General features: G+C 45.5%; 1 protein-coding gene across 2 annotated transcripts in view; it reads left to right on the top strand.

The window, feature by feature from the left end:
* The window catches only part of MYO1F (myosin IF), a 427,358-nt gene extending 418,661 nt beyond the window's left edge, over positions 1-8,697 (top strand). For both annotated transcript variants that reach the window (XM_073686285.1, XM_073686286.1), the window contains one exon: positions 7,293-8,697. In XM_073686285.1, the coding sequence (XP_073542386.1) occupies positions 7,293-7,369 (77 nt within the window). In that variant the 3' untranslated portion in view covers positions 7,370-8,697. The remainder of the gene's footprint in view (positions 1-7,292) is intronic.
* Positions 8,698-25,472: the final 16,775 nt, after the last annotated feature.

Raw genomic sequence — 25,472 nt, 5'->3', positions numbered from 1 at the left:
ACATCCTTCAGCATGACCGGTTTGGCAGTGGGTGAGTAATGGTGTGCGGTGGCATTTCTATGGGCTGCACAGCCCTCCATGTGCTCACCAGAGGTTGCCTGACTGCCATTAGGTACCGAGATGAGCTCCTCAGACCCCTTGTGAGACCATATGCTGGTGCAGTTGGCCCTGGGTTCCTCCTAATGCAGGACAATGCCAGACCTCATGTGGCTGGAGTGTGTCAGCAGTTTCTGCAAGATGAAGGCATTGAAGCTATGGACTGGCCCGCCCGTTCCCCAGACCTGAATCAGAATGAGCACATCTGGGACATCATGTCTCGCTCCATCCACCAACGTCAGGTTGCACCACAGACTGTCCAGGAGTTGGCGTATGCTTTAGTGTATATACACACACACAGATCTATATACAGTGGGTACGTTAAGTATTCAGACCCCTTTCAATTTTTCACTCTTTGCTTCATTGCAGCCATTTGGTAAATTCTAAAAAGTTCATTTTTTTCTCATTAAAGTAAACTCTGCACCCCAACAGAAATGTAGAAATGTTTGCAAATTTATTAAAAAAGAAAAGCTGAAATATCTAATGGTCATAAGTATTCAGACCCTTTGCTCAGACACTCATATTTCAGTCACATGCTGTCCATTTCCTTGTGATCCTCCTTGAGATGGTTCTACTCCTTCATTGGAGTCCAGCTGTGTTAATTAAACTGTTAGGGCTCGATTTGGAAAGGTACACACCTGTCTATATAAGAGCTCACAGTGCATGCCAGACCAAATGAGAATCATGAGTTCAAAGGAACTGCCCAATGAGATCAGAGACAGAATTGTGTCAAGGCACAGATCTGGCCAAGGTTACAAAATAATTTCTGCATTACTCGAGGTTCCTAAGAGCACAGTGGCCTCCATAATCCTTAAATAGAAGAAGTTTGGGACCACCAGAAGTCTTCCTAGACCAGGCCCCTCCAGCCAAACTGAGCAATCGTGGGAGAAGAGCCTTGGTGAGAGAAGTAAAGAAGAACCCCAAGATCACTGTGGCCGAGCTCCAGAGATGCAGTAGGGAGATGGGATAAAGTTCTACAAAGTCAACTATCACTGCAGCCCTCCACAAGTCGGGCCTTTATGGCAGAGTGGCCCGACGGAAGCCTCTCCTCAGTGCAAGACATATGAAAGCCGCATAGAGTTTGCTCAAAAACACATGAAGGACTCCCAGACTATGAGAAATAAGATTCTCTGGTCTGTTGAGACGAAGATAGAACTTTTTGGTGATTATTCTAAGCGGTATGTGTGTAGAAAACCAGGCACTGCTCATCACCTGCCCAATACAATCCCAGCAGTGAAATATGGGGGGTGTTTTTCAGCGGCAGGGACAGGACGACAGAGACGACACAGATATTCTGGTTGAAAACCTCTTCCAGAGTGCTCTGAACCTCAGACTTGGCCGAAGGTTCACCTTCCAACAAGACAATGACCCTAAGCACACAGTTAAAATAACAAATCCAATTGAGCATCTCTGGAGAGACCTGAAAATGGCTGTCCACCAACGTTCACTATCCAACCTGATGGAACTGGAGAGGATCTGCAAGGAAGAATGGCAGAGGATCCCCAAATCCAGGTGTGAAAAACTTGTTGCATCATTCCCAAGAAGACTCATGGCTGCACTATCTCAAAAGGGTGCTTCTGCTCAATACTGAGCAAAGGGTCTGAATACTTATGACCATGTGATATTTCAGTTTTTCTTTTTTAATAAATTTGCAAAAATTTCTACATTTATGTTGTTTTTCAGTCAAGATGGGGTGCAGAGTGTACTTTAATGAGAAAAAAAATAAACTTTTTAGAATTTACCAAATGGCTGCAATGAAACAAAGAGTGAAAAATTTAAAGAGGTCTGAATACTTTCCGTACCCACTGTAATGCCCCATGCAGGCTGGGCCCCATATAATGCCCCATGCAGGCTGGGCCCCATATAATGCCCCATGCAGGCTGGGCCCCATATAATGCCCCATGCAGGCTGGGCCCCATATAGAATCATAGAATAGAATCATAGAATGGTAGAGTTGGAAGGGACCTCCTGGGTCATCTGGTCCAACCCCCTGCTCAAAGCAGGATTCACTAGATCATCTCAGACAGATGTCTGTCCAGCCTCTGTTTGAAGACGTCCATTGAAGGGGAACTCACCACCTCTCGTGGCAGCCTGTTCCACTCATTAATCACCCTAACTGTCAAAAAGTTTTTTCTAATATCTAATCTGTGTCTCCTCCCATTTAGTTTCATCCCATTGCTTCTAGTCTTTCCTTGTGCAAATGAGAATAAAGATGATCCTTCTACAATGTGACAGCCCTTGACATATTTGTAGACAGCTATTAAGTCTCCTCTCAGTCTTCTTTTTTGCAAGCTAAACATTCCCAAATCCTGCAACCGTTCCTCATAGGACATGGTTTGCAGACCAGTCACCATTCTGGTCGCTCTTCTCTGAACTTGCTCCAGTTTGTCTATGTCTTTTTTAAAATGTGGTGCCCAAAACTGTACACAGTATTCCAGATGAGGTCTGACCAAAGAGGAGTAAAGACCGATAATGACTTCACGTGATCTAGACTGTATGCTTCTGTTAATACATCCCAGAATTGTATTTGCCTTTTTTGCTGCTGCATCACACTGTTGACTCATGTTTAGTCTATGATCTATTAGTATACCTAAGTCTTTTTCACATGTACTGTTGCTTAGCTCTATTCCTCCCATTCTGTATATGCTTTTTTCATTTTTATTGCCCAGATGTAGTACTTTACATTTTTCCCTGTTAAAAACCATTCTGTTGGTTGCTGCCCACTGCTCCAGTTTATTTAGGTCTTTTTGAATCCTCTCTCTCTCTTCTCTAGTATTAGCTATCCCTCCTAGCTTTGTGTCATCAGCAAATTTAATCAGTTTACCCTCAATTCCTTCATCTAAATCATTGATAAAGATGTTGAACAATACAGGTCCCAGGACGGAGCCCTGTGGTACCCCACTTGAGACATTCATCCAGCTGGATGTGAAGCCATTTACAACCACCCTTTGAGTCCGATCACTAAGCCAGTTATGAATCCACCTAACAGTTGCCTGGTCCATTGCATACTTGGTCATTTTTTCAATAAGGATGGTGTGAGATACTTTGTCAAATGCTTTGCTGAAGTCAAGATATACTATATCTACAGCATTTCCCTGATCCACCCAGTCAGTGATTCTGTCATAGAAGGAAATTAAGTTAGTCTGACATGACTTTGTTAGTTACAAACCCATGCTGACTCTGGTTAATCACTTCATTCTTATCCATGTACTTACATACATGTTGTTTAATAATTTGTTCAAAGATCTTTCCTGGTATAGAAGTCAGACTCACCGGCCTATAGTTCCCTGGGTCCACCTTCTTCCCCTTTTTGAAGATAGGAACAACATTTGCTCTTCTCCAGTCTTCTGGGACTTCTCCTGTTCTCCAAGAATTTTCAAAGATTATGGAGAGTGGTTCTAAAATTTCTTCTACGATCTCCTTCAGTACTCTGGGGTGTAATTCATCTGGACCTGGAGACTTGAACTCATTTATGTTAGCTAAATATTCCCTCACAATCTTTCTGTTTACAGATAACTTGGATTCCTCTATTCCTTTAAAAGGACAGTGAAGATCAGTTGATGTTACATTTTCTTTCTGAGAGAAAACAGATGCAAAATAGGAATTAAAAAGTTCGGCCTTCTCAACATCCTCTCTTACCATTTCTCCATTTTCATCCTGTAAAAATCCTATAGCATCTTTGACTTTTCTTTTACTTTTGACATACCCCCAAAATCCTTTTTTATTGCTTTTGACATCTCTTGCAAGCCTTAATTCATTGTCAGCTTTAGCTAACCTGATACGTGCCCTGCAGGATCTGCAGACTGCATTATAATCTTCTTTAGATATGCCTCCCTCTTTCCATTTAATAAACATTTCTTTCTTTCTTTTTAGCATGTGTTTAAGTTCTGTGTTCATCCATCCTGGTTTCCTTAAATGCTTCCCATTCTTCCTACTTTTCGGGATTGTTAACGATTGTGCTTTGAGAATCTCATTTTTAAAAATTTCCCATTCTTCCTGGACATTTTTGTCCTTAAGGACATCCAGCCATTGGATCCCTCCTATTCTCTTTCTGAGTCTCTTAAAATCTGCCTTTCTAAAATCTAACCTTGAAGTCTGAGTCTTCACATGTCTTCCTCCTCTAGTTATCCAAAATTCTATAATAGCATGATCGCTGCCTCCTAGGGTCCCAGCCACCTTTACCTCCTCAACCATTTCCTCCCTGTTTATAAGGATTAGATCCAAAGTAGCAGATCCCCTTGTTTTCTCCCCTACCTTTTGGAAGATAAAGTTGTCAGCAAGAGAGGATAAGAATTTGCTTGACCTGTTAGTTTTACTTGAGAGAGATTCCCAACAAATGTCTGGATAGTTGAAATCTCCCATGACCACTACGTCATATTTTTTGGAGAACTTGGTCATTTGATACATAAAGAGTTCATCCATATCTTCAGCTTGCCCAGGTGGCCTGTAGTAAATGCCTACAATGGTGTCCTTTCCGTTGTTCTCTCCTTGTATTCTTACCCAAACAGTTTCCACAGAACTCCCAGTCTCTGAAGCTTCAATCTCTGTGCAGATATACGCTTTTCTAACATACAATGCAACACCTCCTCCTCGTTTATCAAGTCTGTTTCTTGCAAATAAGTTGTATCCTTTTAGCCTTTTATTCCAATCATGTGTATCGTCCCACCAAGTTTCAGTGATTCCAATGACATCATATTCCTTTTCCTGCATTAGTAGTTCCAATTCTCCTTGTTTGTTGCCCATGCTTTGTGCATTTGTATAAAAACATTTTAGTTTGTGATTGGTTTCTCTTCCCCCCATATTTTTATTATTTAAATTGTTTTGTCTTTGTTCTTCCTTTCCACTTCCAGTAGCAGAGATCTCAATAGTATTTGTCAGCTGTATGGCTTTTTCTGGCCTTTTGCTTCCCTTCCCACATTGTTCTAGTTTAAAGCTCTTCTGATGAGTGTAGCAAGGCGACTTCCAAATACATGTTTTCCAGTCTTCGTAAGGTGCACCCCATCTCTAGCAAGTAGTCCATCGTATAGGTAATTCATTCCGTGATCCAGAAATCCAAATCCTTGTTGACGGTACCATCGAAGTAGCCAGTTGTTCACCTGTAGAATCTTATTCCACCTCATTGTTCCATGGCCATCCACTGGGAGGATGGATGAGAAGACCACCTGCGCTCCCAATTCTTTCACTTTCTTGCCTAAGTCTTCAAAGTCACTGCAGATGGTTTCCAGGTCCTTTCTTGCGGTGTCATTTGTCCCCACATGTATTAGCAGGAATGGGTAGTGATCTGTAGGTCTGAAGAGTCTTGATATCCTGTCAGACACATCTTTAATTTTTGCTCCTGGAAGACAGCACATTTCTCTTGAGGTTATGTCTGGTCTGCAGATAGCGGCCTCTGTTCCTCTTAACAGGGAATCCCCCATGACCACCACTCTCCGTTTTTTCTTCACAACATTCTTCTTTCTCCATCCAGGAGGATTCTGAGGGCTTACAAGGTTATTCATTGCTGGCAAAGTCTTATTTTGCTGTATTTCTTCATGGTTCTCCTGCGTGAGAGCCTGGTACTGGTTCCTGAGTAGTATGGGTGCTGACTGCCTCTTGATCCTCCTGCTTCTCTGGGTCACATGCTTCCATTCCTCTGTTTCGTCAGGTGCAGTTCGAATTTCTTCTCTTTCTGAATCATGAAGAGATAATTCTGCTCTGTCTAAGAACTCTTCACCTTCCTTAATGATTTTCAAGGTAGTTAACCTCTCTTCTAGATTTCGCAACTTTTCCTCCAACAGGGACACAAGCTTGCATTTCTGGCATGTGAAGTTTGGCTTTTCCACTGGCAAGTCTGTGAACATGTATAATGCCCCATGCAGGCTGGGCCCCATATAATGCCCCATGCAGGCTGGGCCCCATATAATGCCCCATGCAGGCTGGGCCCCATATAATGCTCCATGCCTCCTGGGCCCCATACAATGCTCCATGCCTCCTGGGCCCCATACAATGCCCCATGCCTCCTGGGCCCCATGCCTCCATACATAAAAAAAAAATCAAATACTCACCTCACCTGCTGTGGCTCTGCTCCGGACTCCCGCTCTCTGCTGCACTGTGACTGCTCAGTAGAGGGCGCGGTGGAAAGACGTCACATGTCACAGTCAGTCAGGAGACGTGGAAATCACCGGAGCTGTGGAGGCACAGGGAGAGGCAAGTATTGTGCCGGCCGGTGCCCTGAGCAAGCGGGGGGGGAGGGGGCCCAGCTCACAGGCCCCATAGCGCGCCGGGGTACCCAACGGCGAGTGGGCCCCAGCACTTGCCCGGTTGCGCCGGGTGCGGACGCCGGGCCTGGTCTCCAGAAGCATAAAGATATAGAAAATAGAACACTCCCACTGATTGTGTCCAAAGATTAGGGGACTTATTCAATTATACACAATTGGATATGAAACCAGGTGAAATAAGATGTTAAAATACCTGAACTAAATAATGTAAAACAAAAATCAATCATAAATAACTAGAGAAGCGCCACTGGTCATTGATATCATGAGGTTTCATTGTTCCGAGCGTTGTGACCCAGGAGCATTCGTTCTGGGCCAGTCTGTTCATGACATAGCCACCTTGTGCACCGAGTTGCAATACTGGCTACAATGTCTATACAGCCAGACTTATAGTTAAAGAGTTTTCCCACCACAAGAAAAACAAATGTTAAGAACCATTCATATCACGTTTACATCATGGAACTTTTTTTTTTTCCCAACCTTCCCCTTCACACCACTCCTATCCCATAATATTAGAAAGAGAGGTATGGCATATTCATGCCAGGATGCAACAAGATGTCTACCCTTTTTATGATTTATTTTCATTTTACAAAAAACTATTTCAATGGTAAATTTGGCTGAGAAAAAAATATCTTTTAAGGTTTGCTCTAATAAATATTGCCATTTTTCTGATTTTGCGAGAACATGCGATCTATATAACAGCAGTTCACCAGTTTTTCAACCGGCAGTTAAACCAATATGAATGTTGTCACTTTTACAACAATGTCTAGAATAACAAAACAGGATAACATTGCGCTACAGAATTACTAAACTCTGCTATATTTAACGCCAATATCTGGACATTTTGGGGTAAGAAATTCTCTTTAAAGATACCCTATGCCATTAATGTTTTTCTGTGCTTGTTCTACAGTATAATTAAGAATTCTCATCTCTTTCTTTTAGACCCCTCTGGCTGGTGGAAGGGAAGATTTCATGGGAAGGAAGGGCTGTTCCCAGGAAATTATGTGCAGAAAATATGATGCCAAAAATATTTTAACAAAGCACTTAGAATGAAATGGCAGAACATTATTTTGTTCCTGTTACCAATACAGGTCAATATACACGCTGCATATAGTTTTAATAAAATGAAATAAGCGGTGCACTGATCTGTCCGGAGTCTAAAAATGTTCACCTTGGTCCACTTTTACACAGTACTATTTAGATCAGTATTTTGCACCAGCCTTTTAAATGGGGCTGTCCACTACGGGACAACTGCTATTGAAAAAAAATGTGGTTTTGTATCCTTTTGTAATGGAAAATGTTGCTTTCAAATATGTTCCCATGATTCAGTATATTTAGACTATGACTAAGGGTACTTTGTCTGCCAGAAACCCGTCAGTCTGTAACTCATGTTGAATATCTCTTACATCTTTTTAATGTATTTCTAATTAAAAAAAAAAATGTACATTTTAATCAATGTGGATGTGCCATTCTTCCTAGTCCAAGAGGTAAGTATGCTTTTGGGTTGTTGTTTTTTTAAAGTACATTAGAAACATTCAAAAGGTGTTGTGCGGTAGTAGACAACCCTTTTAAAAGGTTTTTACTATAAAATCTGAGAGCAGCATAATATAGGGAAAGAGAGCCTGATTCCAACAATGTATCACTGGACTGCTTGGTGTAGTTTTGATAGAATCCTTGTTTGTCTGATGTAGATGTAGCAGAAGTAAGAAATTTGGGCTGTGTATAACCCCACGCACAGCCCTGATTCGCAGCTTGCTGTGTAAACTGTGAATTGGCAACAAGGTGTTAATCAGTGGTGGGATGAGGTTACACAGATTAGCCTGACTGCCTGGCATGGGAGATGTAGTGCTGTAGTGATAATCTCCTGTTGATAATACACTGATTGTTTTGACACTACGACACACAGCCTAATAAGTGACACATCCCTGGAATCAGATTCTTGTGACCTATATTATGCTGCTGTCAGATTAAATAGCAAAAACCTGCTGACAGATTGTCTTTAAGACAAATCTAGGAGTGGTCTAAAACAAAGAATAGATTTCCATTATATTTCCTCTTTATGATCCACTCCTGCTTTGGGCTTACAAATATTGATAGTATAGATAGTATAGAATAGTGAACCGCATAGTGCCATGTAAAAAGCTCGTACACAAAGTATACAAAGATTCATTGGTGATTTTGGAGGCCTAAACTTTGCCAAACTTTGTGGAGTTGGCTTTGATTACTTCAAGCAGGTAAAAATAAATTCAATTGCTATGGAAACAAGTATTAACTTTGACAAGTGGTTTCAAAGCATTAGAATTAATTGTCGATTGATGCACTAGATGTATGGAGTTGAAAGCTGATTATGTTAAATAAATTGTATTACTTTGCAAACATGTTGTTTTTATTCTTTCTAGACCAAATATACATACATACTCCTTAATAGGCCATGTTCACATGTTCAGTATTTGTAAGCCAAAACCAGGAGTGGGTGATAAATCCAGAAGTGGTGACTTGTTTCTATTATACTTTTCCTTGGATTGTTCCACTCCTGGTTTTGGCTTACAAATACTGATGTAAAATACTGAACATGTGAACATGGCCATACAGTGATTGTGCATTTACAGCTCTTTGCAGTAAAACCAAGGACGGGGTCAGGACTAAAATCAATATTAGTGTGGGCCCCAGCAGCAATAGATCCAATTTGACTCTTTTATCCCTTCACTGGCTGCCCAGCCTTAAGCCACATTCGCGCGTTCAGTATTTGGTTAGTATTTTACCTTAGTATTTGTTCAACTCCGGATTTTGGCTTACAAATACTGAGGTAAAATACTGACCAACTAAACAGAAGTCATATGCTATCAACACATCGTATCCAGCCAGCTAGTACCTGGCTCAGTACTGAAGAGGGGCTAGAACCCCAAAACTGTTGTCTATAGATGGGTGTCAGGTTTGGCTAATATTTTTCGTTAGGAGAGTTTTAATTAATCACACCATATAAATAACAACCTGCATTAAACCAAACTGACCACAAGATGGCAGTTTATTAAAATATACACTAAAGTAGAATCTTGGTAAGTGCTTTCTAATTGTTTTAGTAAAGAAATCCATGCGCACAGCTACTGATTATTGAATGATTAATTCTGCCCTCAAGTGGTAATATAGGGGAGTAAAAATGGATGGAAGGCATTGTTCTATTCTAGAGCACATTAAAGGTCATGTTACATAAAAATCTTTAAAAAGGACCTTTCAATTATAATAAAAACATAATGACAGATGAAAGACTTTTCTCAAACATGTAAATAGCAAATCAGATGATATCAGTATTGCAGGGACACAGATTTACTTTAACTTTACAGTAAGCACACAATCTGGGGACGTTCTCTTCTTTAGGAAGTACTCACTGTAATGGAGAGGTGATACTAAGCATAATCTGATTGGTAAAGTGGAGCCTTGTTCCAGATTTGGCTTGTTTTACTGATCTGCTGACTTGCAAGTGCATAAAATACAATTGAATTAATTCACCTATTTTTCACAAAAATTCACCAAAAGTATGAAAATGAAACCCAATTTAAGTAAAAAATTGACCTCTCCTCAACTCAAGAGGCTACATTTTATCTCAAACTGTATATTATCTGCCCTGTACTAAAATGTCCTTTTTTCATAACACAGCAAAAGATGGAATTGGCTGCCTGTGAAAGGCTAATCTGAATCTATCACTACATACTGTACAGAGGCTTGCAACCACAACTCACTAAGAAGAAGCTGTGACAGGACTGTTGTTGATGTTTCTAGCCTTACGATCCTGCTGGTCTATAGCACACAGAAATCCATCTTACAAATCTTCTTAAATAAAGTAATGGCCAAAAGTTTTTCTTTGGTATTTTTAGATCTCTTAGTCCGATGTTTCTACGGCAGGGGTGGGCAAAGTGCAGCCCTCCAAAGCGCTAGAAACAGTGGCCCACGGGCGTCACCATGCAGCCCCATCTTAATTTAATAGGTATCTGAATCTTAAGGTTGCATATACCATTAAATACAGTACAATGGTGGAGAAGGAAGCCGTCAGCTCTCTCTTTCACCATTCAACTACTGAGACTGCAGCTGGATGCAATGACCTCACTAGATTGCTGTGTGTGGGGAGCTGTGTTGTCCATCAAGCTGTGTAGGCTCCATTGCACTGTGTGTGGGGGGGGAGCTGTATGGGGTGTCGTGATGTGTTTAAGGGGAACTGTTGGGTGCATCATGTTATGTGGGGAGTTGTGGAGTCATTTATGTTGTGTGGGGGACTGTGTGGGAGGTGGCATGGAGTATATTATACTATTTGTGGGAAGCTGTGGGTTGTTATTCTATATCTAAGGGGCCTTGACGTCTACCATAATAATAATAATCTTTATATAGCGCTAACATATTCCACAGCACTTTACATACATTATCGTCACTGACCCCATCGGGGCTCACAATCTAGATTCCCTATCAGTATGTCTTGGGAGTGTGGGAGGAAACTGGAGAACCTGGAGGAAACCCACACAAACACGGGGAGAACATACAAACTCCTTGCAGATGTTGTCCTTGGTGGGATTTGAACCCAGGACCCCAGCACTGCAAGGCTGCAGTGCTAACCACTGCACCACCATGCCACCCACCATACTGTGTGGGAAGCATCATGATGCGTGTGTGGGGAGCTGTAGGGGACATCATGCTGTGTGGGGAGTTGTGGGGTCCATTATGCCATCATGTTGTGTGGGGGGGGGCTGTGGTGTCCACTATACTTTACTGTTGACCACTACACTATACTTTACTGTTGGCATGACACAGGACTCCTGCTAGTGCTCACCTTTTCTCTGAAACTTCATTCTTTGGTCTAAGGCTGTGTGCCCACGTAGCGTTTTTCAAGCGTTTATGCTGCGGAATTTCCGCAGCGTAAACGCTAGGTAATCCACACCCCATGGTCCCCAAGGGGATTCCGCATGTTCTATGCACATGCTGCGAATTTTTCCGCAGCGTTTATGCTGCGTACAAAAATCCGCAGCATGTCATTTAGGCTATGTGCCCACGTTGCAGAAATGAAGCAGAAAATTTCTGCTTCATTTCTGCAAGTCCTCTCCCGGAAAAACGCATGCGGAATTCCGCACGCGTTTATCGCGCGTTTTCCACATGCGGAATTGCCTTGCGTTTTTTATGCATTGGACAAAGGCAATTCCGCTTGCGGAAACGCAAAATTAATTGACATGCTGCGGATTTTTGAACGCAGCATAAACGCTGCGGAAAAATCCGCAGCATGTGCATAGAACTTGCGGAATCCCATTGGGGACCATGGGGTGTGGATTACCAAGCGTTTTACAAGCGTTTCCGCTGCGGAAATTCCGCATCAAAAACGCTTGTAATCCGCAATGTGGGCATGCAGCCTTAATTTTGCGGAAGCGCAGCGGAACTCCCGCCATTGACTTGCATTGAAACGCATAGAAACCGCGACTGTACATTTGTACAAGCGGCTTCTATGCGTCTCTATGTGCGGATGGTACCCAGTTCTGGAGGAGAGGAGACTCTCCTCCAGACCTGGGTACCATTGTACCTGTAAAAAAAGAATAAAATAACAAATAAAGTTATATTCACCTGTCCGGCGGCTTCTCTCTGAATGCCGGCATCGCTTAAGGACCTGCGGTAACGTCACAGTCATGTGACCGCAGGCCCTTCACCGCTCTGTTTCACGATATGCCGGCAGCCGGGAACCAGACAGGAACGAGCGCTGCTGCACACACCGGGGCCTCGGGGGTGAGTATAGCTTTATTTGTTTTAATTTTTACGGTCACACTGTATAAATCCATGCCGTTTGCATGGATTTATACAGTGTGACCTAGTTGTCAAGCACTTTCCAAGTGATGCTATCGCCTGGAAAGCGCTTGTCAATCTGCATGCGGAAACGCATGTGAATCCGCATGTGGATCCGCATGTATTCTGCGTTTTTTCTGCCAGGGAGATGCAGAAATGCTGCAGAAATTTTCTGCTTCATTTCTGCATCGTGGGCACATAGCCTAAAAGATCAAAACTTTCAACCATGACTGTTTGACCATTCCAGTTTGAAGATAATGGTGTAGCACCCCGAGGGCTCGGCTGCTACAGTGGTATTGCACCTCAGTCCAGAGGTGTGATATTCCACTCCCGGGTAAGGATGGAGTGTGGACTAGGGCTCAGTAAGCTGCATGCACCACACACACCCCATTTCCGAGGAACAGACCAACGGTGCTCCCACTAGACAGAGTGCAGGCACGACAGCTTCTGTTCCTGGCTGGAGTGGGGAGGGGAAAGTACGCCCAGTGGTGTAGGAGCAGATAGGGGTGGGTTTCTGGGCATAGATAGGAGCCCATTGGTTGCTAGTCACCTGGGTTCACACATAGAGGGAGGTATATAAGGTGGGCACCATCTTAGATCAGTGTTCAGTTCAGGCAGGAGGAGCTCAGCCAGAGAGGGCTGACAGGGAGCTGTGGCTCAGTCTGGGCCCAGCTCCAGAGGCAGGCCTGGAGTGGAGGCCAGAAGCAGCAGAGAGAGAGAGGAGAAGGAGCGGAAAGGAAAGTAAGAAAGGAACTGGAACAGAGGAGAAAGGAAGCAAGGAACACAGAGAAAGGCCCAGAGACAAGAGGACCGAAGGAACCCCATATGCCCAGAGGAGATACTGGGTGAAGGGTTGGCAGAATAGGGTACCGGAACCCAAATTGGTGGAGGCGACTAATCCTCAGCCAAAACCGGAGGTTGTGACCACATCTTGGTGCGACCCCTCACTACATCCACCAGAAAGGCATACCGCATAGGGTCAGGGAAACCGGGAGAGGTTTCGCCAACAGAAGGCCCGAGGAAGCTGGACAAAGGTGGGTCACTAGTGGGGACGGCCAGTAGAAAGGAAGAGAGGGGAGCTCTGAACCACACTCTGGAATTGCCTGGGAGTTGACCGAGTCCCTCACCTGGTGGACGCAGCACGGCTTGGGCAGTCATCGCCTGCAGCATTGACCTGAATAACAACCATGAGTAAAGCTTTGGAAACTGCAATTACAAGTCTCTGTGTTTCATCGCCGCACCAGCACCATCAGTACTGGGACACTCACACCATCACTACCACCATCATCCACATTAGCTGCCCTGAGGCAATACTCCTCCCATGGGGAGTTATCCCATACTGAGCTGCGCAACCAACATCAGCCTCAGCGGTCGGCAGCGCAGCGGCGGTCCCCACTGACCGCAATCCACGGGTGGCGTAGTCGGACACTTATTACAATACAAATAGACTGCCACTGGTTTGACCACCCTGGGCACGGACCGGGTCACCGCCACGGAGAACTACAACCCCCAGCGATCCGGCTCTGGGTATCCCCTTGCACAGCACAGGCCCAGGGGGCGCGTCAATGGCAACTCACCATGCTTATAAATTATATATTCCTAATCTAATCCCACTCAATGGTATCTCCCAACTGATAAAAAGGACATATCAGACCTGCCTTTCACCTTACAAACCAGGCCAAATGTTTCAAATCTGAAATCTGTGTCACTATATGTGGTAATAACTCTCTAATTCATCCATTTATATCAGATTATGAGACTGTATTTTATGACACATTGCACTTTATGGTAGGTGAATTTATAAAAATATTTAAAATTTAGCAAAATTTTTGTTACTTTTGAACTTCAATTGAATTTTAAAGGGAACCTTTTATGGTCGATAACTCTATTAACCTGTAAATATAGGGTTAATCTGCAGGTCAATAGTGGTACGAAGGTGCCAGCATGCAGTACTGAAAGTGCGGCACCTAGGAGCCACTGGCTTTCAATCATGCAGGCATATATCGAAGCAATTACAGTAACCACCCTGAGAGTGGCGGCTATAAGCACTACCCGAAACTCCACTGAGGTTTTCCAGAAACAAGCACACAGTGGATGTTGCAAAGTGAAAATTACAAATATGCCAGCTTAGTACCCAATATGATGTGCCCAGCTTGTGCTTCTGGAGATACGCTCCATAAATTGTTAAGTGGGTTCTTCACGCTACAGTAAAGCAATATGTATGTGTCGACACTAACTGCAGTTTAGACACACTCAGAAGGGAGGGGGCTTTTAGATTTGGAAAGGCAGATTTAATTTGATTTCTTTGAGGGGGTGGGAGCCATGTAGCTTTTCTAGTGCCTTTGTGCTACCAGTAACGTTAATCACCTATATTTCCATTTACAGATGACAGATGTTTTCTGTGGGTTTAGTTGAAGCTTTTATTGGTACCATTTAAGGGTACATCACGTTTTGAATCTGTGAGGGGTCAGCTCTGTGGTAGGCGCTGGTTCACACAGGGATGTGACGCGCCCCCGGGGCAAAGGGGTACTCGGCAGCCGGGCCTATGGATGCTGGTGGGAGATATGTCACAGTGGCTGGCCTGGCCCGTGGCCCAGGGCGATCAACCAAAAAGGGGTATTGTAACTTGGATTAAAAAAATAAAAATAAAGTAAATATTTTGTGACGCCACCTGTGGTGCCTGGTAAGGTTTACCAGCGCTGCTGCAGACCTCCGGGGGGTGATGGGATGGCAGCTGAGGTGTTTCTGCTCCCCACAGGTGGAGCAGGCCCCCAGGGCAGTGTTGAGTTTGATGGGTGGTGATGCTGGGACTTGTAGTGCAGGCGGATGGCGCAGCAGGAGTAACTGACAGAGACAGGGGATTCGCTTCAATACCTTTACTGGTGTGGATGTCAGGTATGGTCCAGGTTACTCAGTAGGATGGGTGCACTTCAGGACTTCTCCCCAGTGAGCGGGTATAAGGCCTCCTGGTTCGTGTCTGCCTCTCTGTATGCTCCTGGCCAGCCTGCAACTGGGCCTAGCTTATGTGCCGTGCTGTTCCTTCACCTGTCGCTCGGTAGTAGGAGCTTCTGCTGGTAACCACTCTCCCTGGACGCTGGGGCCTTGTGGTTCCTGGTCCTGTAATGGGTCTAGCTTCAGGTCGTCCAGGGACTTGTAGTCCTCCTGGAATGTCGGTGATCCCTACTGGGTATAAAGGGACCCTGTAGGCGCGGACCCAGTGTCCAGTTTGTATACTGGTGTGAGCCTATGATGCTCCTCTGCCCCCTCAACTCCTCTCTCCTCTTGCCGTCGGCCACACTCGGGGCCCTCAATACTCAGCAGCAGATGAGCTGCGTCTTCGCTGCTCTCAGCGTCAGCACGCTCTCAGACTCTCTCTGTCTGACTCCTTCTGAACTAACTTAGCTGCCTGGCTCCACCCTCCATATATATATCCCTAACGGGCTCCCTCTGGTGGTGTGAGGTGGAAGGATGGAGGTGTTTGTATGTAATGAAGGCCTCTTGTGGAGAAGTCCGTCCATGCACCCTGGGTCCTGTGGTACCTGTGCGCAGCAGGGTGCCACAGATGCAGTCTGCAGGTTCAAACAAACTGGTGGTTTATTAAATGTCCATAAACCAACTTTCTCTACCACCTCATAGGAGCCCTGCCACTTGGCCATGAACTTGCTCTCCACTGTGGGCACTAGCACAAGTACTCGATCTCCTGGGTTGAACTGTCTCAACTTGGCTGACCTATTATACTCCCTGGACTGTACTGCTTGTGCCTTGAGGAGGTGCTCCTTCACAATGGGCATCACATTGGCAATACTCTCTTGCATTTGGCAACGTGCTCCACCACGCTCCTATAGGGAGTGGTCTCAGCTTCCCAGGATTCCTTCGCCACATCCAGGAGCCCTTGAGGGTGTCGGCTATACAGTAGTTCAAACAGGGAGAAGCCTGTGGAAGCCTGGGGGACTTCCCTGATGGAGAACAACAGATAGGGAACCAGACGGTCCCAGTCTCGGCCATCCTTCTCCACTTCTTTTCTCAATATGGCCTTCAAGGTTTAGTTAAACCTCTCGACCAGTCCATCCATCTGGGGAGGGTACACGGAAGTTCTCAGTTGTGCAATCTGCAGTGTCTTTCACAATTCCCTCATGACCTTCGACATAAATGGAGTCCCTTGGTCCATTAGAAGTTCCTTAGGCAACCCCGTTCTGGAAAATATATGGACTAACTCCTGAGCTATACACCTGGTGGAGGAGTTTCATAGTGGTATGGCCTCTGGATACCGTGTAGCATAATCTAATACCACTAGGATATACTAATGCCCTTGGGCGGACTTGACCAGGCGCTCCACTAGATCCATTACTATGCGTTCAAATGGGATCTCGATGACAGGTAGCGGTAGCGGGACTGCAGAAGTGGGCTGCCGGGGAGGTTAGCTGGCATGTGGGGCAGGAACGACAATGTCTCATTATTTCTATGTAGCAACCTGGCCAGTAGAATCTCTGGAGGATCTGTTCCTGAGTCTTATCTGCGCCCAGGTGATCGTCCAACACATTGGAATGAACCATGTTTAGTACCATGCGTCTATAGGGCCCTGGCACTAGCAACTGCTCTATTACCTTACCCCTTGGCTTGGTTACTCTGTACAGCAAATCCCTATTCACAGCAAAATGAGGGAACCGACTGTCGGACCCCGGCTCCTAAGGCACTCCATTTAATACGGTGGCATTTTCGAATGCTCCTTTCAAAGTTAAATCCCTGAGTTGGGCAGTTTCAAAATTTCCCTCGGACACCTCCAGCTCAGGGATATTGGCCTCAGGGGATGCTACTTCACTCATCGCCCACAAACACACACATGGGAAACTCGTCCGTTACAGCCTGCGGCGAGGTTTCTTCTGGGGTAATCTGGCTGTCGTCCGAGCAACCAGGTGTCCCCGCTTTCCTCCACATGTCCCAGAATAACGCAAAGTCCCGTTCGATTATTATCAGGTGCATCAAGTCTTTAACGACCCCCACTTCCTGAGATGAGGTGCCACAGTCCGTGTTTACATCCACCCGGGCCACAGGATAGTTTTTAGCGTCCCCATGGATACACCGGACACCCACCACCTTCCCAGGAACCAGCCGATGAGGGAGTTTGGCACTTATCAGGGTTACCAAACTTCTTGAGTCCAACAGTCCAGACACTTGCACTCGGTTTACGGACACTGAGCACGCCTGAGGGCCCTCGCTATTAGGCCCACCAAGTCATCCGCATTTTTGGGATCTCCCTGGGCAACCTAGGACTGAATCGGCTTGGGCAGAGAGTGGATAAGCCGATCCATGACCACTCTCTCGACCATCTGGGCTGAGGAACAAGTCTCTGGCTGCAGCCACTTCTGTACCAGGTGCAAAAGATCAAACATTTGTGACCGAGGAGATTTGTCCCTCGCCAGGATCTCAGCCTTAAGCTTGCTATACTCCTTAACGTCCTGTAGAGCCAGATCAAAATACACCTTCTGTGGTTCCCTGGTCAGATATGGAGCTAGAATCTCCGCCCACTGCTCCGGTGGTTGTCTCTCACGGTCCACCACCCTCTCAAACATGGCCAGGAACGCCTCAACGTCATCCCCCGGAGTCATCTTTTGCAACGCCCCTCTCACGGTTTTGCTCACCTGGGTCTCGTCGCTTTGGCCTGGAGGTGGTGCCTCTTCTCTGACACGGACGGCCTCCGCCAGGAGAGTCATCTGTTCCTGCTGCTGCATCTGTTGCTGTTGAAGCTGAAATTGCTGTATCAACAATTTGTTGATCTCCTGCTGAGCTTGCTGCTGATGCATATTCGACTGCACCAGTTGCTTAAACAGCTCCTCCATGCTGCTGGACGAACCTTGCTGGCTGACAGCCTTCACCCAGGACATATACGGTTTCCTATAGCAGCCACAATGCCCTTTGGGATTCGTGCCTGCACTTCTAGCACCAATTTGTGAGGGGTCAGCTCTGTGGTAGGCGCTGGTTCACACAGGGATGCAGTCTGCAGGTTCAAACAAACTGGTGGTTTATTAAATGTCCATAAACCAGGCAGGAAACAAAAAATATCACAGCCTCTTTCAGGTTCCAAAAAAGTATAACAGAACAAAACACAAAATAACCAGTCCATATACAGCGCGGACACAGCCGTTTAAATGCAGATGTCTTTCTCTGCCTTAAGCAAGGTCTGAGCAACACATGAAAGCCTGCTCACCTTGCACAACACACAGACAGACTGAGACAGGTGCAGCTGTCTTAAATCAGACCTTCCAAGACCTGAACTGGATGTAAGTGAGCAGCTGATCCCCCCCCAGCTCTTTCAGCTGCTTGTAAAACCCGGCCCTATAATCCGGGCCCATTAAACACCTCTCAGCACTATGTGTGCTGGAGCCTGCTTTTCCGAGTCCTACATCACCAAGGCTTGGTACCTTGGGGACACATACCTCCCCTCCATGACCTGTCCGGCTGCAACCTTACATCTCCAAAACACGTGATTGAGATAGAATACCCGACGGATTATTATTATGGTCTCCGTCGTCTGTCCTCTGTTGGTGTCCGTCTCTTCAGAGGAGTACAAAACTGGGGTTGACTGCACTTTTGTGCATGCAAAAAAAAAAGAAAGGCACCTTAAATAGGACACAGGCAAAATTTTAATGTATATTGATTTCAGACGCCTTAAATGGGACCTGTCATCAGGTCAGAAGTGTTGATTTTTGCTCATTTTACTCCAACATCTCCCCTGAATATTCCACTTTTCTTTTTTTAAGTCTGCCATTAAGAAGCATATAAGACAGAGGAAAGAGGCACTCCAAGTGTGATACCACAAGGACAAGTATAAAAGCAAGTGGAAGTAGTAAGTTGTGATCCGGCACAACTCTGTGAATCGTATTAAGGCACAATGACAGTGGGGAGGAAGTTGAAGAAACTGGAGAAAAAGTGGCAATTCCTGGGCGCTGCCAAAAAGAGTAGGAGTCTGTATGTATATGGGGAATTTATTCATACAACGCGTTTTGGAGTCAGTTTGACGTCTTCTTCAGGGACAGAAATACAACAAATTCTTCCTCCCCTATACAGGGAGTGGAGATGAAGTATAGAACACATGTCATTGATAAAGAAGCATACAGCAGATTTTAAAGGGTTATTCTCAACATATGTATTCAGGAGCACAGTTCTCCATCCTCTTCACTTCTTCACAGGCTTTTTCCTGGAGATGTGGGAAGGGTGGAGCATTTGCTCCTCCTTGAGTGACAGTTTTGGTTCCGTTGAATAGTCCTTATGCTGAGCATATCGTGCTACTGTGAGAGATTCAGGTGTCGCTCTGAAGATTTTTTTTCTAATTTTCATCAGATTTTAATCCATGTGACATCCATTTGTCCCTTTTTTATGTCCGTATGATGTCCGTGTGCAATCTGTTTTTATACAACTATTTTAAAACATATACATGATCATATACAGTTTCCTAGGTTTATAATACAAATCTATAAAAATTGGGTGCCACTTGGATATTCCGTGTGGGATCAGATTTTTTTCTCACACCCATAGACTTCAATGTGTGAGTCTCATCTGAAACTAGGTAGAAAGTAGTGCATGCTGCGATTTTTTTCCCTCATGGACAGTCGGACCGAGTAAAAAAATCTGAACAGCACTATTGCATGACATTGATCAGTGCGCTGTCTGTGTGCGATCTGATCAAAAATCAGACAGCACATGGATGATTTAAACGCTTGTCTGCATGAGCCCTAAGGCTACATTCAAACATTCGTGTGAGTGTTAAAATCCAAGAGAAACAGACCAATTTTTTTTTCAGGTGTTAGGTTGTACCTAATTGCTTTTGTGTGTGTAGAGGTGCTTGCTTCCAAGCAGAGCCGGCGTCACCACCCGGGCAAGAGCCGGGGCCCTGGACAAACAGGGGGGGCCCACTGCCACCAACTTCATCAGCTGGAGGCTGCACCTGTGGCTCAGCGACCTCACCGCCTCCGACGGCCTGGCGCACCCCTGGGAGGATATCAAGGCCATGTTCAACGGAGAGCCTTCCTCTCACCGGTGTCCAGCGGCAGCTCGGCCCGCCAGCACCTGGAGGTCGGGCTGCCCCCGCTGTACACACACAGGTCATGGTCATGTTTGCGGATCCAACTGCTGTGGCCCCATCTCTCACAACGCTCCGCTATCATTGGGTCGCTGTCAGTGGGGAGAGATTCTATTGGCTGCAGGATCTGGCCACTGGAAGGCTCTCTCCCTCAGGCCCCGCCCCCATTGTTGAGGCTGTCACTAAGCTGTAATCAGGTGACGCGCTCGTTCACACGCGGCAACGGACGGGAGAGCTGCTCGGTGGCAGTGACTTTGATTTCTCTCATTCTAATCAGGCATTGTATTAGACAGCGCCTAGAGTAACTGACTTATGGGTCGTTACAGTGAGTATATAGTTTCTTCCTGCAGGGAAGAAATGGGGTCACGTCACGCAAAGTCTGCGGACACCATGGAGAGGAGGTGACAGCTGGCAGTGGTGGGATTGTAGACATACAGACCAGCCAAGAGTCTGCAGGGGGAGGAGGAGCAGGCAGCCCGCAGCTTCCCGCTTATCCCAGTACCCGGCAAGAGCTCCTGTGGAGTGCTGCACAAGATAATGCTGCCGCTCTTTTCGCCGCCCCCTATGGCTTCCTGGTCTTCGGTTTGTGCGCCAAGAAGGATGAAGGTAGCCTGGGGAACAAGGATGCGCTGCTCAGCATATTCTAGCTGACCTCTAAGGACTCCGTATGCCCGCCCCTTTGGCTGGCAGCCGGGGCACTACCAGTCCCCTCTTACCCAGCCTTGTCCCAGCAGCAGGCGTCGGCAAAGACCGCGGGGGAGGCAGAGGAGCTGGAGAGCAGCGGAGAAGCCCAGGTGGAGCAGTCTGCAAACCGGGAGGAAGAGCACTTTGGGGATGAGGGGAGGCCCAGGGAGCCACTCACACCCAGAAAGCTGTGTTAGATCTCCGCCTTCAGGCCGGTGGTGAAGGCTGCGGAGAGTCTGGCCAAATTATATGGGACTGGGAGGTGTACAGGCATTGCCGGTCACTGGGGTATAGCTCCTCAGACCTACAGAGCGACACCTCCAGTTACCGCTCCACCTCTCCCTGCCCTGACACTGCAGACGAACCCGAAGTAGGCGTGGAGTCCAGCCGTTTCCCCGATGAAGGACTGAGGAGCCAGCATAGTCCCGGGGCCATGCTCCAGCGCCTCCTCCCCGTCATCAGCCCAGGACACAGAGGACAGGAGGGAGCATAGCCCGAGGGAGGACAGTCTGAGGAGCATCGGCGGCTACCAAGTGAGGAGCAGGAGCAGGCCAAGGACATGTGCCAGAGAAACTATAGGTGTAACATATACACAAAAATGAAGGGTGTAATACAGTACAGACCAAAAGTTTGGACACACCTTCTCATTTAAAGATTTTTCTGTATTTTTATGACTATGACAATTGTACATTCACACTGAAGGCATTAAAACTATGAATTAGCACATGTGGAATTATATACTTAACAAAAAAAAGTGTGAAACAACTGAAAATATGTCTTATATTCTAGGTTCTTCAAAGTAGCCACCTTTTGCTTTGATGGCAGCTTTACACACTCTTGGCATTCTGTTGATAAGCTTCAAGAGGTAGTCACCGGAAATGGTTTTCACTTCACAGGTGTGCCCTGTCAGGTTTAATAAGTGGGATTTCTTGCCTTATAAATGGAGTTGGGACCATCAGTTGTGTTGTGCAGAAGTCTGGTGGATACACAGCTGATAGTCCTACTGAATAGACTGTTAGAATTTGTATTATGGCAAGAAAAAAGCAGCTAAGTAAAGAAAAACGAGTGGCCATCATTACTTTAAGAAATGAAGGTCAGTCAGTGCGAAAAATTGGGAAACTTTGAAAGTGTGCCCAAGTGCAGTTGCAAAAACCATCAAGCGCTACAAAGAAACTGGCTCACATGAGGACCGCCCCAGGAAAGGAAGACCAAGAGTCACCTCTGCTTCTGAGGATAAGTTTATCTGAGTCACCAGCCTCAGAAATCGCAGGTTAACAGCAGCTCAGATCAGAGACCAGGTCAATGCCACACAGAGTTCTAGCAGCAGACACATCTCTACAACAACTGTTAAGAGGAGACTTTGTGCAGCAGGCCTTCATAGTAAAATAGCTGCTAGGAAACCACTGCTAAGGACAGCAACAAGCAGAAGAGACTTGTTTGGGCTAAGGAGCACAAGGAATGGCCATTAGACCAGTGGAAATCTGTGCTTTGGTCTGATGAGTCCAAATTTGAGATCTTTGGTTCCAACCACCGTGTCTTTGTGAACGGATGGACTCTACATGCCTGGTTCCCACCGTGAAGCATGGAGGAGGAGGTGTGATGGTGTGGGGGTGCTTTGCTTGTGACACTGTTGGGGATTTATTCAAAATTGAAGGCATACTGAACCAGCATGGCTACCACAGCATCTTGCAGCGGCATGCTATTCCATCCGGTTTGCGTTTAGTTGGACCATCATTTATTTTTCAACAGGACAATGACCCCAAACACACCTCCAGGCTGTGTAAGGGCTATTTGACCAAGAAGGAGAGTGATGGAGTGCTACGCCAGATGACCTGGCCTCCACAGTCACCAGACCTGAACCCAATCGAGATGGTTTTGGGTGAGCTGGACCGCAGAGTGAAGGCAAAAGGGCCAACAAGTGCTAAGCATCTCTGGGAACTCCTTCAAGATTGTTGGAAGACCATTTCCAGTGACTACCTCTTGAAGCTCATCAAGAGAATGCCAAGAGTGTGCAAAGCAGTCATCAAAGCAAAAGGTGGCTACTTTGAAGAACCTAGAATATAAGACATATTTTCAGTTGTTTCACACTTTTTTGTTAAGTATATAATTCCACATGTGTTAATTCATAGTTTTGATGCCTTCAGTGTGAATGTTCAATTTTCATAGTCATGAAAATACAGAAATTTCTATAAATGAGAAGGTGTGTCCAAACTTTTGGTCTGTACTGTATACACAGATAAACCATAAACCATGGGTGTAACATACATACATAAACCACAGGTGTAATATACCACAGGTTTAATATATACACATAAACTATGGGTGTAGCACAAATACTATACACACTTGATATACAGTGGGTACGGAAAGTATTCAGACCCCTTCAAATTTTTCACTCTTTGTTTCATTGCAGCCATTTGGTAAATTCTAAAAAAGTTCATTTTTTTATCAATTAAGTACACTCTTCTTGACTGAAAAAAACAGAAATGTAGAAAGTTTTGCAAATTTATAAAAAAAGAAAAACTGAAATATCGCATGGTCATAAGTTTGCTCAGACACTCATATTTAAGTCACATGCTGTCCATTTCCTTGTGATCCTCCTTGACATGGTTCTACTCCTTCATTGGAGTTCATCTGTGTTTAATTAAACTGATAGGACTTGATTTGGAAAGGCACACACCTGTCTATATACTGTAACACCTCACAGCTCACAGTGCATGTCAGACCAAAGGAGACTCATGAGCTCAAAGGAACTGCCCAAGGAGATCAGAGACTGAATTGTGGCAAGGCACAGATCTGGCCAAGGTTACAAAAGAATTTCTGCATTACTTAATGTTCCTAAGAGCACAGTGGCCTCCATAATCCTTAAATGGAAGAAGTTTGGGACCACCAGAAGTCTTCCTAGACCTGGCCGTCCAGCCAAACTGAGCAACCATGGGAGAAAAGCCTTCATGCGAGAGATAAAGAAGAACCCCAAGATCACTGTGGCTGAGCTCCAGAGATGCAGTAAGGAGATGGGAGAAAGTTCCACAAAGTCAACTATCACTGCAACTCTCCACCAGTCAGGCCTTTATAGCAGAGTGGCCTGACGGAAGCCTCTCCTCAGTGCAAGACATATGAAAGCCTGCATAGAGTTTGCTCAAAAACACATGAAGGACTCCCAGACTATGAGAAATAAGACTCTCTGGTCTAATGAGACAAAGATAGAACTTTTTGGTGATAATTCTAAGCGGTATGTGTGTAGTAAACCAGGCACTGCTCATCACCTGCCCAATACAATCCCAACAGTGAAACTGTTAGAATCTATGTTGTTTTACTTTTCGGCCATCTTTTTGTGGTTTGCTGGCTTCTAGTCTTTTCCTCTGGTGCTGGGTGTCTTGGTCACGTGATCTCCTCACTCTTTATTACTCAGCACCTGTCTCTCATTCCTCGCTGGACATCAGTGTAGTTACGCTTGTGCTCTGGCTAAGTTGCCTTGTTAGTTCTTTGAGCTTAGGACATTTGATATCCTGGGCCTTCTTGTTCCACCAGTTTTGTTTCCTTTTATCTTCATTTCTGCAACTAACCTTTCTTTTAGGAGGTAACCTGTTTTGCTCCCAGTTCTTAGATCTTTTAGGGACACCCTTTCCCCTTCCTTCAGGTCTGCATTTGAGTTCAGTGCAGGAGTATCGGTGGGGCTGTTCATAAGGAATAGGGCACCCACCCCAGCGTAGGGTTTAAGCTCAGTCTCAGTGCAGGGACAGCTTTTCCCTCCTATTCCTTAGTTCTTAGTTGCAGAGCATAACAGTATGTCCAGCCACGTTTAAAAAAAAAAAAGGTTTTTTTTTCTCCTCTTCCTGGGTTTTTCTCCAGTATGAGTACCATCCAGGAGCTTGCTCAACGCTTGCAAGAGTTGACTCGGGAGGTTGCTGGTCTTCAGCAGTACGTGAGTAAATACACTGCAGAACGCTATGAAGAACCTAAGGTAGGATTACCTGAGTGTTTCTCGGGGAAACAACAGGATTTTTTGTCATTTAAAAATGCTTGTTTGTTGTATTTTCGGCTCAGACCTAGATCTTCTGGGAGTGAACTACAGCGTGTAGGGATTATTATGTCTCTATTGCGTAAAGAACCTGAAATCTGGGCGTTTTCCTTGTCTCCTGATGATCATTGTTTGAGGTCTGTGGAGGCATTTTTTGATGCCATGGGTTTGCTGTATAATGATCCAGATTGGGTTATCGGGTTACATCACCTGAGGTACAGCTCAGTCGTCTTAAACAGGGTTCTCTTGATGCTGAGAGTTATTGCACCCTGTTCAGACGATGGTCTGCAGAGGTCAGGTGGAACGACTCTGCACTCAAGTTTCAGTTTCTGGCAAGCTTCAGTGAAAGGGTTAAAGATTTGCTCATTGCATTCCCTGCACCTGATACTTTGCAAGTTGCCATGCAGTTAGCTATCCGTGTGGATAGAAGGTTGAGGGCCAGACAGAATGATGAGAAGTTTCCTATATTGCTGGATTCGGTTTCTCCAGATAATCCTGCCGACACTGGGGAACCTATGCAGGTGTGGGC

The sequence above is a fragment of the Phyllobates terribilis genome, unplaced genomic scaffold (genome assembly GCF_046119375.1).
Source record: "Phyllobates terribilis strain yellow unplaced genomic scaffold, ASM4611937v1 Scaffold_1__5_contigs__length_1240528914, whole genome shotgun sequence".
Lineage (NCBI taxonomy): Eukaryota > Metazoa > Chordata > Amphibia > Anura > Dendrobatidae > Phyllobates > Phyllobates terribilis.
The sequence above is the reverse complement of the archived record's forward strand: the minus strand, read 5'-3'. Positions and strand labels throughout refer to the sequence as shown.